Source organism: Poromitra crassiceps (genome assembly GCF_964638095.1).
Source record: "Poromitra crassiceps genome assembly, contig: HAP1_SCAFFOLD_468, whole genome shotgun sequence".
Classification (NCBI taxonomy): domain Eukaryota; kingdom Metazoa; phylum Chordata; class Actinopteri; order Beryciformes; family Melamphaidae; genus Poromitra; species Poromitra crassiceps.
In genome coordinates this window covers 30,935-46,270 of record NW_028151940.1, presented here as the reverse complement: position 1 = coordinate 46,270, position 15,336 = coordinate 30,935, and the positions used below count along the sequence as shown (strand labels likewise).

Genomic DNA, 15,336 nt, shown 5'->3' with positions numbered 1-15,336 from the left:
CGAGATACCCCGGAAGATGCCCCGGTCCCTCTATTCAATTCTGTCCGTTCAAAACTGAATAGAAAACGTGCCTCACTTATACCACCGATACCACGGAATGTTAATGAGGTGGTCGTTGAAGAGGAGTGGGCTGAAACCTGGGATGGGTCAGACTTTCTGTGTCATCAGGACAACGACTGGGGAGTACTGCTTTTTGGAACGGATGATAATTTTGCCAAACTCAGCATGTGCCAAGATGTATATATGGATGGCACGTTCAAAAGTTCCCCAAGGCCCTACAGACAATTTGTCACCATTCATGGAAAGTACATGGAGTTGTGCCATTGGTCATGGGCCTGTTGACCGGTAAAACAGTAGGTCAGTACAGGCATGTACTGACCCACGTCAAGCGCAAGGTGCGGCGAGTAACGGGGCACAGATGGAGACCGCGGCGCATAATTACTGACTTTGAGAGTTCACTGCTGCTGGCAATTCAGACCGAACTGCCCAACAGTCCGTCATCGGGCTGTTACTTCCACTTTTGCCAGAGCTTATGGAGGCGAGCACAGGAACTGGGCCTTTCAGGTCCATACCGGAGGCATGACAGGCTATGGAGATGCGTGCGGAAATTCATGGCCATTGGATATCTGCCATTGGCTTTGGTGAGGCAGAATTTCAGGGTTTTGTCAACTGAACGAGCTACAGTTCGCCTAACACGGCGCTTCCCTAGTCTGGCCCAATTCATCAATTACATTGGGAGAAACTACATTGATGATGGCTGTCAGTTTCCAGCACAACTGTGGAACGTGTTCGGGAGGACATCAGACAACCGGACCAACAACTTTGTTGAAGGTATGGAATTATAGGTCAAAGAATGTCAAAGAATGTCATGGGCAGATAGCCTACACCCAACTAACCAAGGGATAGGTTCGCTTCAGCTCCCCTACATTTATTTAGCCCACTGCGCCCCCCACCCCAAAAAAATAAATAAATAAATAAATAAATAAATAAATAAATAAATAAATAAATAAATATATATATAAATTAATTAATAAAAATCCATTAACATTCATTGAAAGCATTCATGACTGCAGTAAGCCATCTGCCATGGATGTGTGTGATAGCTCTGATGTAGATTCTATAGGTGATCACTGCAGAAAGAGAGATGCATCTGAACAAGTCGGTCAATATGTCATCTAATGTTGAGATCATTTATTTGGTAACACTTTACAACAAGGTACACACATTTTATAGTAGTTATAGGGTAACACTTTACAATAAGGTACACAAATAATATAGTAGTTACTAGTAAACTAATGAGAAATTAACTTTTAGTTGATGAAAAGTTAATGATTAGCTAATGGCCTTTAATCATTAGTTAATCATTAATTAATGATTAGTTAAAAGCAGTTCTGAGTATAGTAGTTAATCATTAGTTAATGATTAGTTGTCAGTTCCTTTGTAGAGTAATTACTCCTTAGTTAATGGTCAGTTTGTGAGTATAGAACGAATCAGTGTGACGTCACAACCACCCAGAAAGTTAACTGTTAAGTTAACTGTATGAGTTGTGCCAAACAAAATTAATATCTCTAAAAATATAATGTATGACCTGTCGCAGTTTTTAAAATGTAACCAGGGTCAGCCGGCTAGAGTCAGACACTCAAGCTCATGCTCCATATGGTCCCATTGCCGTTTCCACCCAGTGACACAGTTTGTTTACCAAAATGCTGCTCAGCTGATCCCTCGTATAGTAGTTAATCATTACAAAATCATTACCTTTCCATTAGTTACTCTTTTTGTGTACCCTAATATAAAGTGAAACACTATATGCTTATACCTAACAAATCAATTCAAGACTTGTACCGGGTGAGCCCCTTGGCTCAGTTTACCAACTGAGCTAACCAGCCTGCAGTTTTGAAGATATGTTCCACCCAAATACTATTCCTTCTCTCCAAATACGTATAGTTTTAAAGGTATATTCCATCCCAATCAGAATCAGATTCTGATTTTAAAGGTATACTCCATTCAAATACTACTTCATGTCCAAGTACTTAGATATGTTTCAGCCAAGTACTACTTCTGTCTAAGTGTTTTAAAGGACAGAGTATACCTTCAAACTATAAGTACATGGATATAAAGTAGTATTTGGGTGGATACCTTCAAAACTATAATACTTGGTCTCCGGCTCTACAGATCCCTATGGCTCTACCGACAAATAACAGGCTGGTTAGCTCAGTTGGTAGAGAACCACATTTACAATAGGGTACACAAAAAGAGTAACTAATGGACAGGTAATAATTAAGTAATGATTAACGAATGATTAACTACTATACTCACAAACTGACCATTAACAAACCATTAACTAATGAGTAATTACTCTACTAGGGAACTGACAACTAATCATGCATGTTTTTATTCACTGTTTTAGGTTTTCATCAACGGTGGAATTCGGCACTGCAAAGGAGGCATCCATCACTGGATTTTTCTGCGGCATCTTAAGGATGAACAGCGTCTGGTGGAAATTGCAACTGCAGCTGCTGAACGAGGAGAACCTTGGCCACCAATAAAAAGAAAGTGGCGGCGCCTGGAGGAAAGAATTAGGCGTCTGAAGCGTCAATACAATCAGGGGGTCCGCACGCTTGAGGAGTACTGGAATGCTGTGCAGCATTCAGTGCACAATATTGTGTGAACAGTATGGCGCGGGCCCAGCCGCCCCGACCCCCCCCCCCCCCACCCCTGCCCCTTCACAGAACTCACTCAGCCCCTACTACACTCAAACAGAAATACATTTTTGTAGCAGGCCCACCCAAAGAAATGGCTGGGCCCCTGAAAAGGTCCAATTAGCTAGGATTAGCTAGTCATTTAATTTTGTAAATTTCTCTTTAACTCAACTTTCTCCCGCTGTACTCGTTGTACTCCCAGTAATTTCTCGTGTTAATCTCCAGATTTACACAATCGGCTGTATATTTTTAAAGCCATGAGTGAAATTTCTGGTATCATATGAAACGAGATGACCTAAGGCATCCATTGGTACCACAACCATGTCATGCTTATAATGGGGCTAAATAAATAATGCTCCAAAGTTAGACAAACTTTCATGAGGGAAAAACCAGACCTCTCACCTCAAGATATCTGATGGGTTCTATGGATACCAGTGAGCAACAATAACTAAAAATATGCAGACTTCTGGGGATCATGTGCGCACCAAACAGTAGCCATCTGTGCAGCTGCGAGGTAGGTCATTTATGTAGACGCAGAGGGAAAAAAAGGGGACCTAAAATCGAACCCCCATAGAGCACTCTAGAAGTAAGGATGAGTGACCATTAATTCTAGTACAGTGTTGTCTATGATTGAAATAAGATGCCATGTTGCCACTATGTTATTCAATAACTAAAATAAATTGATTGTCAAAACTCCATGTTGTTGTGTTTTATATCACATTATTCAATTAAATTAAATTCTTTATTTCAGACCCAGGGAGATCCATATCACAGTAAAAAAAAACAGTAAAAAACAGCACAGTACAAAATAAGAAAATAACAACAAAGGGGAAACATGTAAAGCCTTCCACAATGTTCAATGCTTAATAAACAGACATGTTCGCCAATGGTTCCACAGTCTGGAAAATAATCTGACAGAACTTCGTACAGGGTTAGTCAGGACAGCGATGAGGTCATTTTCTGACACAGATGCCCTACACATAAATGTATACATCAGATTCTGCAGGACAGCAGAGCAGGTAGGAACCCCGATACTAACAAACATATCACTCGTGCTAGAGCTTCTTGAAGCTCTCAACAGCAGCCTCATGCTGTCATTATAAGCCACTGTGAGCTTTCTGATGCTGCCTTGTTTAAATTGTATATTATATCAAAATCAGCACCATACTGTGAACATATTCTCAGAAGCTGTTGGGAGACCAGCACTATATGGGCTAAGGATGACCAGGTCATCTGCATACATACGGTGATTGAGTAACGAGTCACCAACCCTATATGTTATGTTTTATATTACATGTACATCAAACTCCAGTCCATCTGCCCCTGCATATTATAATATGGTTTATGATGATGGTTTATGATGATATGATGGAGGAAGTACATTGTATGCTATTTAAAAACTTGCAAAAAATTAGGTAATACACACTCTAAGGAGATATTAAATTAGTTTGATTGAGGTGATTTTGAAAACATAATATAACAATATCATTTTTTTTTAGAGTGACATTATATCAACAATATCAGCTAGAGGATGAACTGAGGGGCTGCATAAAGGGACAATACAAGATCAATTCTGAACTGTGAATCATGCAAAGCTACTCTATAGCCCCAGAATAAACTAATAATACAATATAGAGCTGGAAATTAGCATGATGGGTCACATAAGATGTGCCCATTAACCCAGGAAGAAGCATCAAGTTGAGCTATTTTGTTATGTAATTATGAATTATACAGAGGTGGAAATGATGAATTATGATAATACCCTGTAAGTACAGATTTGGTACCATGTACTTACAGGGTAAATTCACTACTTGTACCCCGTACTTCCCCTGTAAGTACAGGTGTGGTACCCGGGCTGTACTTACATAGATTTTTCAAAATGAGTTTTTTTCATCATGCTCTGAAAAGTAAGTGATGTATTTTTCTTCTTTATAGGTTCCTTGGTTTTTTGTCAGCTTTCAGACAAAATTATATATTTTACAACACCTTCACCCAGTGGATATAATCTGTATAAGGCCTGTTAAAGGTCTAAGTGGACGGAGCAGGGGAGATTTCACAGTTTGATTTTGACTAAGCATTTGATCTGTCACTAACGGTCAGTGGCAGATTAAAATGCTGTTTAGTGACTATCCAGCCAATGTAGACTTAATTGATAACTGACTTAAGGTTTTTCTCTGGAGAGAGAATCCATTCTAACACTCTAACAGCTTTGCAACACGTTATGCCTTCATGAACATAACATGTTCAGTGATGCAACATCTTCAGCAGAACACAAACAGTTTTAGATGGAAACAAATCTGAATAGTAAGCTATCAAATATTCAGGATTGTCAGAACGATAAGTAGGTTTTCGGGAAATCAAACACTTATCCTAAAGCAGTTACAGAGGTCAAACGTCACAGACAGTCAAACTGACAGTCAAACTGAACGTTACTGGAATTGACAGTTAAATTAATTGAAGTTACTGGAAGAAAACTGTCATCACTATCTAGTAAATAATTATTTAATATTCATATGTGTTTACTTGTTGTTTCTGTATATAAGTGCTCTTTTTTACACAGCTTTGCAGAACCTACAGACACTCAGCTGAAATATTCACTCTAGCAGGTGAGACTTTTGGGTTACATGCTGCATCTTGATGAGGGGACTTTTTCGTTCGAATGTGTTTGGATAACTGCATCCAGTCTGCTACTTTCACACACAATTACTACACACGAACAGTGTTGTGTAAGTTACTCAGGAAGTGTAATTAGTTACTTATTACTGAATACTCCTTTAAAGAGGAATAAAATTACTTTATTTATTATTTGGTTTCAAAAGTAATTAGTTACGTTACTCCGTATGTTTAGCCATGCAGCTCCTTTTAGAACTGAATCCGTTATTGGAACAGTAATTAATCTGTTGCCATGTTCTGGCAACGCAGTAGTCTCATAGCCACACCTATCTCCACACTTTGTTTGAGCTCTGTGCCAGTGCTGGAGAAAGTAATGGAGTAACTTGAAGTTACTTAGATTAGTAACTGTAATATAATTCGTTTTTGGAACTTGTAATCCCTTACATTACTAGTTACTGGGAAAAGTAATAGAATTACAGTAACTAAGTTACTGCCCGACACTGCACACGAGTTAATGATTGTTAGATTTCTCCTCCAGTCCGCATGTCGAAGTGTCCTTGGGCAAGACACTGAACCCCAAATTGCTCCGATGGCTGGGCCAGCACCCTGCGTGGCAGCTGGCCGCCCTCGGTGTGTGAATGGGTGAATGTAGGCACATTGTAAAGCGCTTTGGATAAAAGCGCTATATAAATGCAGTCCATTTTTGATTTTCATTGCAGGAGTCCAGTTCATCACTGTAAACCATGCTGACTATTTGTCTTCTCTGTGCTCTGTTGGCTCTGAGCGGTGCAACAGGTGAGACTCACCAACACACAGAGCCTATCCCCCTTTTAGACCCAACCTGTTTGTTTCAACTGCAGTCAGGGAAACCAGGCCAGATCATCAGTTACTGAGTCCACACGCTTCTCTTCCAGAGGAGAGGAGCTTCTGGCATGAACACCTTCACACACACACCTTCACACAAACACACACACTTGACCTCCATACCAAATTTCAGCCCTGTGAGGCACACACGTGTTGTGCTTCCCCATTATACAGCTCAAACGTCGTATTGATTTACATTATTCTTATGACCCCTTAGTCAAAACACAATTGATATTTCAGTCTTATACATGCATTATCTATGCAATAAGGGTGTTAAAATCTTGTCCCTGAAAAGAGCATCAGATGAGACAGAGAGAGCGAGCTGCTGTGTTGCTTATCTTGTTCTTTCAGTATTGGTCCTCAGGAATTGTTAAATATCCTCCGTGGCTGCCTGGTCGTGTGTGTTTGAGTTGGAAACCTTACTGGATGAGTCGTTGTGTGTTTCCTGGAGGTTGTTTTGAATCACCGATCAGGGCAAGGAAATTCACCTGAACAGGACAGGGAGAAAGAAACAGACAGACAGCACAGAGAAACCAGCACAAACACAAATGGAACTAGATGTGCATATCCACTTCTTTTTACTGTCAATGCTACCAGAATAATTAATGTAATGATGTAGGAGCCAAATTTGGTCTGGTATTATTTCCTGTGATTATTATGTGTAATGCCGTGTATGTCCTTGGGGTGTCGCTGTACCATATTACCTGGGCTCAGGTAATCTATATAGGTACCGGCTTCACTATGGTTCACCAGGTGTCTCTAAGTAGAACAGATTTTTATTTTCTCATGTACGTATGTAGTCATTGTAATACAACATGACGTTTCTCACAATGTCAGCTACCTACAACTTCGTATTTGTTAATCATACACATTTTGGGTGATACCCACTACCCTCGAGCAATTTAAGTGCTTGCCATAGTTTGTTATCCCGCGTAGCGCGCAAGATGCCTAGTGGATTATAATTTCAATTTGAATGGTGAAATTAGATCCTACTTGATATCTTTGAGTTTTGCTATGAGTTTATTGTTTATTCTTTATTGTGGATCCCCATTAGTCTACACCAAGGTGAGACTAGTCTTCCATGTTGTACCATGTTCATGACAATCACCCACCTGTGGCATTCTCAATCCTCCATCCATAGGACATGGATGAAAGGCCAGGGGTCTCTGATTTCCACATGTGGATATTGATGTGTCCAGGCGCGCGGGAAGCTATCTCCCACGAGGGGGTCTGAAGCATATACTCGGACTTGTGCGGCGCGCTCTGCGCGCCGCGCCGAGCACTTTGCACGTGCACGTGTGAGGTGCGTGCGCACGTGCGAGCACACGCAAAGTGCGCTGCGCGGCGCGGCCTTGTACGAGCATGCTGCGTGAAGTTGGCACTTGTAGCCTAATGCACATTGTCTTAAAACTTGAATGGAATCAGGGGTGCCGATTTCTGTCTGTGCCAGTGCGTGCCCATGCTTGCGCATGCCCGTCGCCCAACCCATCCCCCGATAAAGCGATAAAGCTGTAGTGACGCAAACGCACCATAGGAGATTTAACAGCGACCTACACACACACACACACTTCACACACCACTTCAGTTCGACAGAATAGGAACAAGCGACCGAAGCATGCTGTAAACCACACTCATCTCAGCAACATAGAACATGAACAGCGTCAGCATCAGCGACCGACCCACACAGACACATTGATTGAGACATCAAAAGTTTTAACCAACATTATAACATACACCACTACACCTCACCTGGAACTGGAAGTCGTAGGCTACTCGTCACGGTTGCACTGGTGGTGGTGGAAAACGCACTAGGTTTTGTGATCAAAAATCTCCTCATTTTGTTTTGGCTACTTGTGTTGAGATGTGTCAGTCTGTCACTCTCTCTCTGATACCGCTCAATGCACAAGTGTGTTTACTCACTACGTCAGCAGGGTCACATAGAGTGCACTGACTCATGCAGCCAATCAGATTGGGCTACGTTTTGATCAACTCGTTTTGTAACCCGGGGCCGCCAGCGGGCCTCGGGTGGGTGGAGTTTGCTATCAAATCAATGTAAAGAGACTCGACCCCGCCCAGCCACAGCCTAGAGCCCAGAGCAGAGCACCCACGGGGAAATGAGGGGAGGGAGAGAGAGAGAGAGATGCCTGTGACAGTCACTGAAGTTTCGCCAAATGAGGGTGGGGCTGCTGGGGGGGGCTGGGGGGGGCAGCGTCAGGAAGGTGCAGGGGCTGAGGCCGCCACCAGGGGGGGCTGCAGCCCCGGCAGCTCCCCACTTCCAGCGCGGTTGGATGTGTCCAACTGCTGCTATGATGTTACAGCTATCAGAGGTACTGGTTTGGCTCTCTGGTGTAACTCTAGCTATAATGCCCATACCATGTAATGTGTTGTGGCCATCAATGGTTCTGATGTTATGGTCAACATTATCAGCAATGTACTGAATGAAGTGGCCTTGAACATTGCCAGGGAGGTATGTTCCTTGAGAAGCAGCTGCACTTGACTCAACTTTTTCACCTCCTGATATGAGGAACAGAATCCAAGGTTACCAAGTGTTTCCACCAAAAATCTAGATCCAAATTGGTGATGCATTTGTAGGCCCCTCCCCCCTTACCCCCCCCTCCCTGTCAGGGTACCTGGCTAAAGCCCCCAATGTCTTCAGGACCTAGAAACGCCCCTGGTCTCTAAGTTTATGGGAGAAGCTCATTGGCTAAATAAAACAGCAAGAAAGATTAGACAGAAATATTACACCATTAATTTCCTCAGAGGGGGATTGTAAGTTGGGTATCAATAATATATATAACATAATGGTTTGGAATTGTTTGTTGCTTATACTGCTTATGTGGGTATACAGTCCATTGTGTACAGTAGAACATTCACAAGTTATAACTTCCACCTCCAGATTTTATATTTTGAAGATGTCACAGGTTCAATTGTTAATGATCTGATTTGGTTTTGCAGCTACGTGGTCATGTTCATATGTCCACATTCACATTATGGACAAATACATGATGAATGTGCTTTTAAGATCACACGTGGGGATAAGATGTCATAGCTAGCTATGCTTATATCATGTGATTCCCCACTGTACCTTAGTGCAATACGGTACTGCCTCTGTTATGTTCTATGTGTGCTCACGTTTAAATAATGTCAAATATACCACATGAAAATAAACTCCTACAAATAAAATGATAAATTCTGCAATTTTTCAGCAAAGCGTCTCACCCTCGTGTCGGATTTCGAAATGCAGGATGGGCTGAAATTTGGCATGGAGGTGTGTGTGTGTGTGTGTGTGTGTGTGTGTGACACTATGACAGTGTAATAAATAGTTAACAGGTTCTAAGACCGGACTAGTTGGGAGCCACACTAAGCTAAAAACCAGATTTGACAAGAGTTGGAAAACGGTAAAATACAAATTTATTAATTGTTAAAAGTGTCTCTTGGTTCCACTGGGGGGCCACCACTCTAGTCCACGGGCTCTACAGGAGGATGACAGACAGATTAAGAACAAGTCAGAGGGGAGACATTGGATAAAAACAAGCAGGTTAAAAGTGGGTCCATTACCCTAGGTCATATGTCAGGCTCTCCTGGGTTTGGGGCTTCCTATTGGTCCAGGGGGGGGGATCTACTCCGTCCAGTCTCAGTCCACTTGAGTGGGGAGAAATCCAAGCTCAGGCAGAACCGGTCTCTATTAGTCCATTCCTCCCATGCACTGTTGAGGCAGTAGGTGAGGGAGGGGGAGAGGTCACAAGCATATAAAATAGTTCACTTTCCTTTGTTGAGCTTGAATTGTTTGTCCGTTTGTTCAGGCCTGGTTTCCATGAAGGAGTGCGTTGTCTCAGTCCAGCAGCGTGCTTCGGGGTCCCGCAGCAGTCTGCCAGTCAGCTCTGAAACACAGCTTTATATACACCACTTCAGACCAATCAAGAATGCCTTTCAGCTGGGCCACCACAATCCACCTTCACACTAATTAATGCTCTTCAGCTGTGCCACCACCCATGCATTCAGGTACACTGCAAAACTCATTGAAAACTCACGCTGACTGGTGCTGCTTCCCACTGTCCACTGTCCACTTCATGACATGTGTGTGTGTGTGTGTGAAGGAGAACAATAGCCCACAACCTTCGCTCACAAATAAAAGGAGGTCCAACATCCTGAATTTGGGCATTCCAGATCATTCACATGAAGCTGATACAACCAAGCCACAAGGTAAGATTTGTCTCTACAGTACTTCTAGGAATTAAATTTCATTATTAATTGGATTCATAGTGTGATTCTTCAAGTTTGTTTCCATTTAATCTCCATGAGCCAGATCACCTTTATCACACCTGTTGTGTTGTGGACTTCCGAGCACTCTGGACCTTTTCTCTCCACTGTCTAGAATTAATTAATTCATTGCACAGATTGCAACACTATAGTTACTTGGCACCTCAGTATTGCCAAAGCCTGATCAATTATGCAGCCAATGTGATCCAAATGCCATGAGCGTAATGCTAGAGTGAGTTCACACTAGTCATGTTACGACTCTTGTAAACAATATTATCTGCATTGCAATTCTGACTTTTAAAATCTCAGATGGAGAAGCTCTTACTTCTGATGGTGATGTTGGCAACATGTTATGCAGCAACTCAAGGTTAGTCAACCATTGTTGTTCAATTCTGTTTAGCTAATATATTGACATACTATTGTGAGTGATTTGGTGCATTTTACACAATACCAGGACACTTACCAGGACACAATACCAGGACACTTATCACCATATCCAACATCTAAGACCATTTCTAGTCTCATATCACCATTATGCATCCAGTCCTACTTCAGCATTCAGTATGCCAGGGGTCCGTCCCCAATTACTTTTCACCAAGGGCCACTGTTATGGCCATTTTGCATTTTCCTAAATGTCCATTTCACTTGCCATAATACACAGGTAGGTTGGTTTGAGTGATCTTACGCAGACCCAATAAAGAAACAGATTTTCCAGACAGTGATATGTGGTTTAGTTGGGTGGTTTATTGTAGAGAGATTAGCATACCAGTTGGTTTCCAGTTGGTTTTCAGTACAAGTTTCTAATGCTGTTCTTGTCTGTGGTCTGTCTGTCTGTCTGTCTGTCTGTCTGTCTGGTGAGAACTGTGTGAGCTCCACTTCACCTGTGCCTAATGATCTCGTGACCGCCACCAAGTGTCCAAAAAGTAATAGTGCAAGATATCTAAACTAAATAATATGACATGCCAACACCAAACTTAAATGGCTCCTACAGACACATTTTGCTGAGGGCCGAGGGCTGGCGCCGGCACGAAAGAACCAGATTTAGAGAAATAACTCATTTTAAATTAACAGTTGTGATGTCATTAGTCAGTCTTAACCACCAATATTTGATCCTTTTCTCACTGGGTGGGTTAATTTAAGCATAAGTATTTAAGCATATTTAAGTGGCTCGGGATTCTCAAAGCCTGTGTTGAGGGTCAAACGAGAACAAAAATGCACTCTGTTGAAGCTAAATAAATCCAAAACCAAACGAGTTAATTATTTACATTTTTACTTCAAACTTCCTCAATGTAGAACAGTCATTTCTTACACATGAGATTACTTTTAGCTTTTTAGTCATAAAGATTATTTAAAGATATTCCATATTCCAGACTGAAATGTTATAACAGAAGTGGAGTATTGGCCAGAATGACATGAACATTTGGACACTTATTCAGCGGGTATATGGCATGTTGCGTTCAGGTGCACTGTAAAAAAATACAGAATTAAAAAATATATACCTCCGAGCCTCGGGCCCCCTAAGACGGCGGGCCCTGTGCATTAAACCGGGGCTGGACGTGGTAGTTTTATTTAAGTTTAAGGATAACTTGTTTTTCTTTATCAAACCAGAGTTTTAGTTTACTAATTTCTGTTGTTATGCAAATAGACGTGGTAGTGTGTCTGGATATGTATGTGGGGGGAAGCAGGGGGGGTTGCGTTGGGTGGTTGGGTGGGAATGAGGCAGGGGGGAAGCGGGGGCAGATAGCGGGGGGAGAGATTGCGAAGCACAAGCAGTGGAGTATGAGATGCAAAGGGGGGCAGAGGTCAGGGGACCAGTATTCAGGGGCGTAGTGGAGGGTAAACGCAGTTAGAACACGGCTCTCTCGAATACTCGATTCCTGATTGGTCAATCAACAATATTCACCGGTCATTATTTCTCGACAACCGACCGCTGCTCTGCCACACCTGGATTAATCAGTTGATAAGAGCTTTTTGTCAGCAAACACTACTAATTAGGCCAACCAGTTGCAGCTGTGGTGTCTTGTGTGCCAATTACGAATGAAACCGCTTTGCCGTTGAAAACGGCATTAAAAAAATCTATTTGAATAATTATTTTTGTCAGATTATTGAATGATTTAGTTGTAGGCCGTGTTCTAAGTGGGATAATGTATATTGAGGCGGTGATTACGTAAGGGATAATGTATACTGAGCCGGTGATTACTGTGGAAATAATGACCGACAGGTGAATGATTTAGCCCGACGCGCAGCGGAGGGCTTAATATTCACCTGAAGGTCATTATTTCCAGTAATCACCGGCTCAGTATACATTATCCCGCTTAGAACACGGCCTACAACTAAATCATTCAATAATCTGACAAAAATAATTATTCAAATAGATTTTTTAATAGCGTTTTCAACACAAAGCGGTTTCATTCGTAATTGGCACACAAGACACCACAGCTGCAACTGGTTGGCCTAATTAGTAGCGTCTGCGGACAAAATGCTCTTACCAACTGATTAATCCAGGTGTGGCAGAGCAGCGGTCGGTTGTCGAAAATAATGACCGGTGAATATTGTTGATTGACCAATCAGAATCGAGTATTCGAGAGAGCCGTGTTCTAATGGGAAATAATGACCTTCAGGTGAATCATTAAGCCCTCCGCTCCGCGTCGGGCTCAATCATCACCTGTCGGTCATTATTTCCCCCGTAATCACCGCCTCAATATACATTATCCCTTACATATATCATTTTAAATCAACATTAGGATTATACTGTTGTGATGTCATTATTCAGTATATTCTCTTTCATGTCACCACCTGCTCAGCTCTCCTGTCAACATAATTGTAACTAACAAACACAAACTGTTTTAGCCAAATTCATATCAAAATGACACCTACAAACACAGGTACACAACCCAAGCCGTACACAACACACAAAGTCATCATCAATTAAAAAAAAAACATACAGAGGGACATTTATTTATTCCTGATGGGAACGATTGAAAAATAAAATAAAATATATTCTGTTGTTTTTAACTTTACACCACCTCTTTTTGTTACTTATTGGGTCATGAAAATGAAACCATGCATATAGCCACCTGCATACCTGACTTTGGGAGCTTGGCAATTGGCATCATGCATGATTAGCCAGTAGCATCCCAACGTGTCACACAGGTAACATTACTTAAGAGACAGACTAGACACTTACTTTCTTGGTTGTTGCAAAAAAATCTGTCAGTGTCACTCACTGTCTGTCGTTCACTTCGCTCACTGTCTCGCAGCTCGCTCACCTTCAATTATCTCACCAGGCAGACAGACAGTCATCACTCACCACCATGCTGCTGCTCTCTCGGAATCAAGTTACCGCGGACGCGGTGTCAGATGACTTCCTGCCTGACCTGCCTTTCGTTTCAAAATAAAAGCCATCCCGTGTTTTTCATGCTTTTCCATGCAGATTGTTTTATTTTTTTCTCTGAAATATTAGGGGAGGTCCGGACCTCCCCGTCCTCATAGCTAGTTACGGCCATGGCAAGGACCTCACGATATAATACGTATCACGATACATGGGTCGCGATACAATTGTATCACGATACATTGCGATACAAAACATATTGCGATATATATTCCAATACTCTACATAATTTACAAAAAAAAAAAAAATAGAGCTAAAAATACAACACACTGTGTACCACCCAGGTAGTTTAATAATATGTACAACACTTTATATTGATAACTTAGTGGACAAATTGAGTCAAAACTACCGAGTGTTGAGTGTGTTACTGAACGCACTGAAATAAAAAGTATTCTTATTGTGTCACTGAACACACGGCTGTGCAAAAAAATCGATATCGGAAATATCGATAAAGTATTTATCGCAGAAAAAAGTATCGCAATATATTGCCGTATCGATTTTATTGCACAGCCCTACTACACCACTGCCAGTATTCATGCGGACACCCAGCCGAGGCAACTCCTTGGGAGGGAGTCTGCACTTTTTTCTCTTTCATTCAAACACTGTGTGTGTGTGTGTGTGTGTGTGTGTGTGTGTGTGTGTGTGTGTGTGTGTGTGTGTGTGTGTGTGTGTGTGTGTGTGTGTGTGTGTGTGTGTGTGTGTGTGTGTGTGTGTGTGTGTGTCTTTCCTTCCTTGCTCTCCTGACACTTGAACTCTCACTGGCCTGCGTTTTGTTGGTTTTGTTTTCTCCCCTGTGCAGATCTCTCAGGCAAAATGTTCATCTTTCCTAGAGAGACCAACACAGATCATGTCAAACTCCTGACATCCTCAACATCATTCATCTCTGTGACAGTCTGCCTCAGGTAAATATGATCAGTGAAGAATTGAATGTCACACATGTATGATTTCATAATGTTTCTTATTAACCATCTCTAACCGTTGGCCCATCTGTTTAGATTCGTCACAGATCTCGGCAGCAGAGAATATTCACTTTTCTCTATGGCTACTCCATCCCACAGCAATGGCTTGTGGATTTCTAATAATCCTACTAACGAAGCCGTCTATATTCATGTTCGGGACAGCTCTGCACGGTTCGCCATGTCCTTGGAAATAAACGCCTGGCACTCCATGTGTGTCACCTGGGCCTCTCACACGGGGGTGGCTCAGGTGTGGGTGGACGGCAAACCAACCATCATAAGATGGATCAGCTCTGGACAGGCCATCTCCGGGGCTCCCATCACCATTCTTGGACAAGAGCAGGACTCTTACGGCGGGGATTTTGACGCCTCCCAGTCTTTCATTGGCATGATCTCTGATGTCCACATGTGGGACAATGTGCTCTCGCCCAAGCAGATCAACTCATACATGAATGATGGGATCTTCACTCCAGGCAATATCTTCAACTGGAGAGCGCTGGAGTTTCAGATCACAGGGGAAATCCTGATGGAAGAGAGGCAGGAAATAGCCTAG

The 15,336-nt window shown here is 42.2% G+C and overlaps 1 protein-coding gene across 1 annotated transcript; it reads left to right on the top strand.

The window, feature by feature from the left end:
* Positions 1-6,055: 6,055 nt before the first annotated feature.
* On the top strand, positions 6,056-15,336 carry LOC310771248 (serum amyloid P-component-like; the record flags this gene model as incomplete). Its single annotated transcript, XM_083663899.1, has 3 exons — positions 6,056-6,107; positions 14,627-14,729; positions 14,823-15,336. 3 exons carry the CDS (start codon positions 6,056-6,058, stop codon positions 15,334-15,336), a joined length of 669 nt encoding a protein of 222 aa, XP_083520025.1.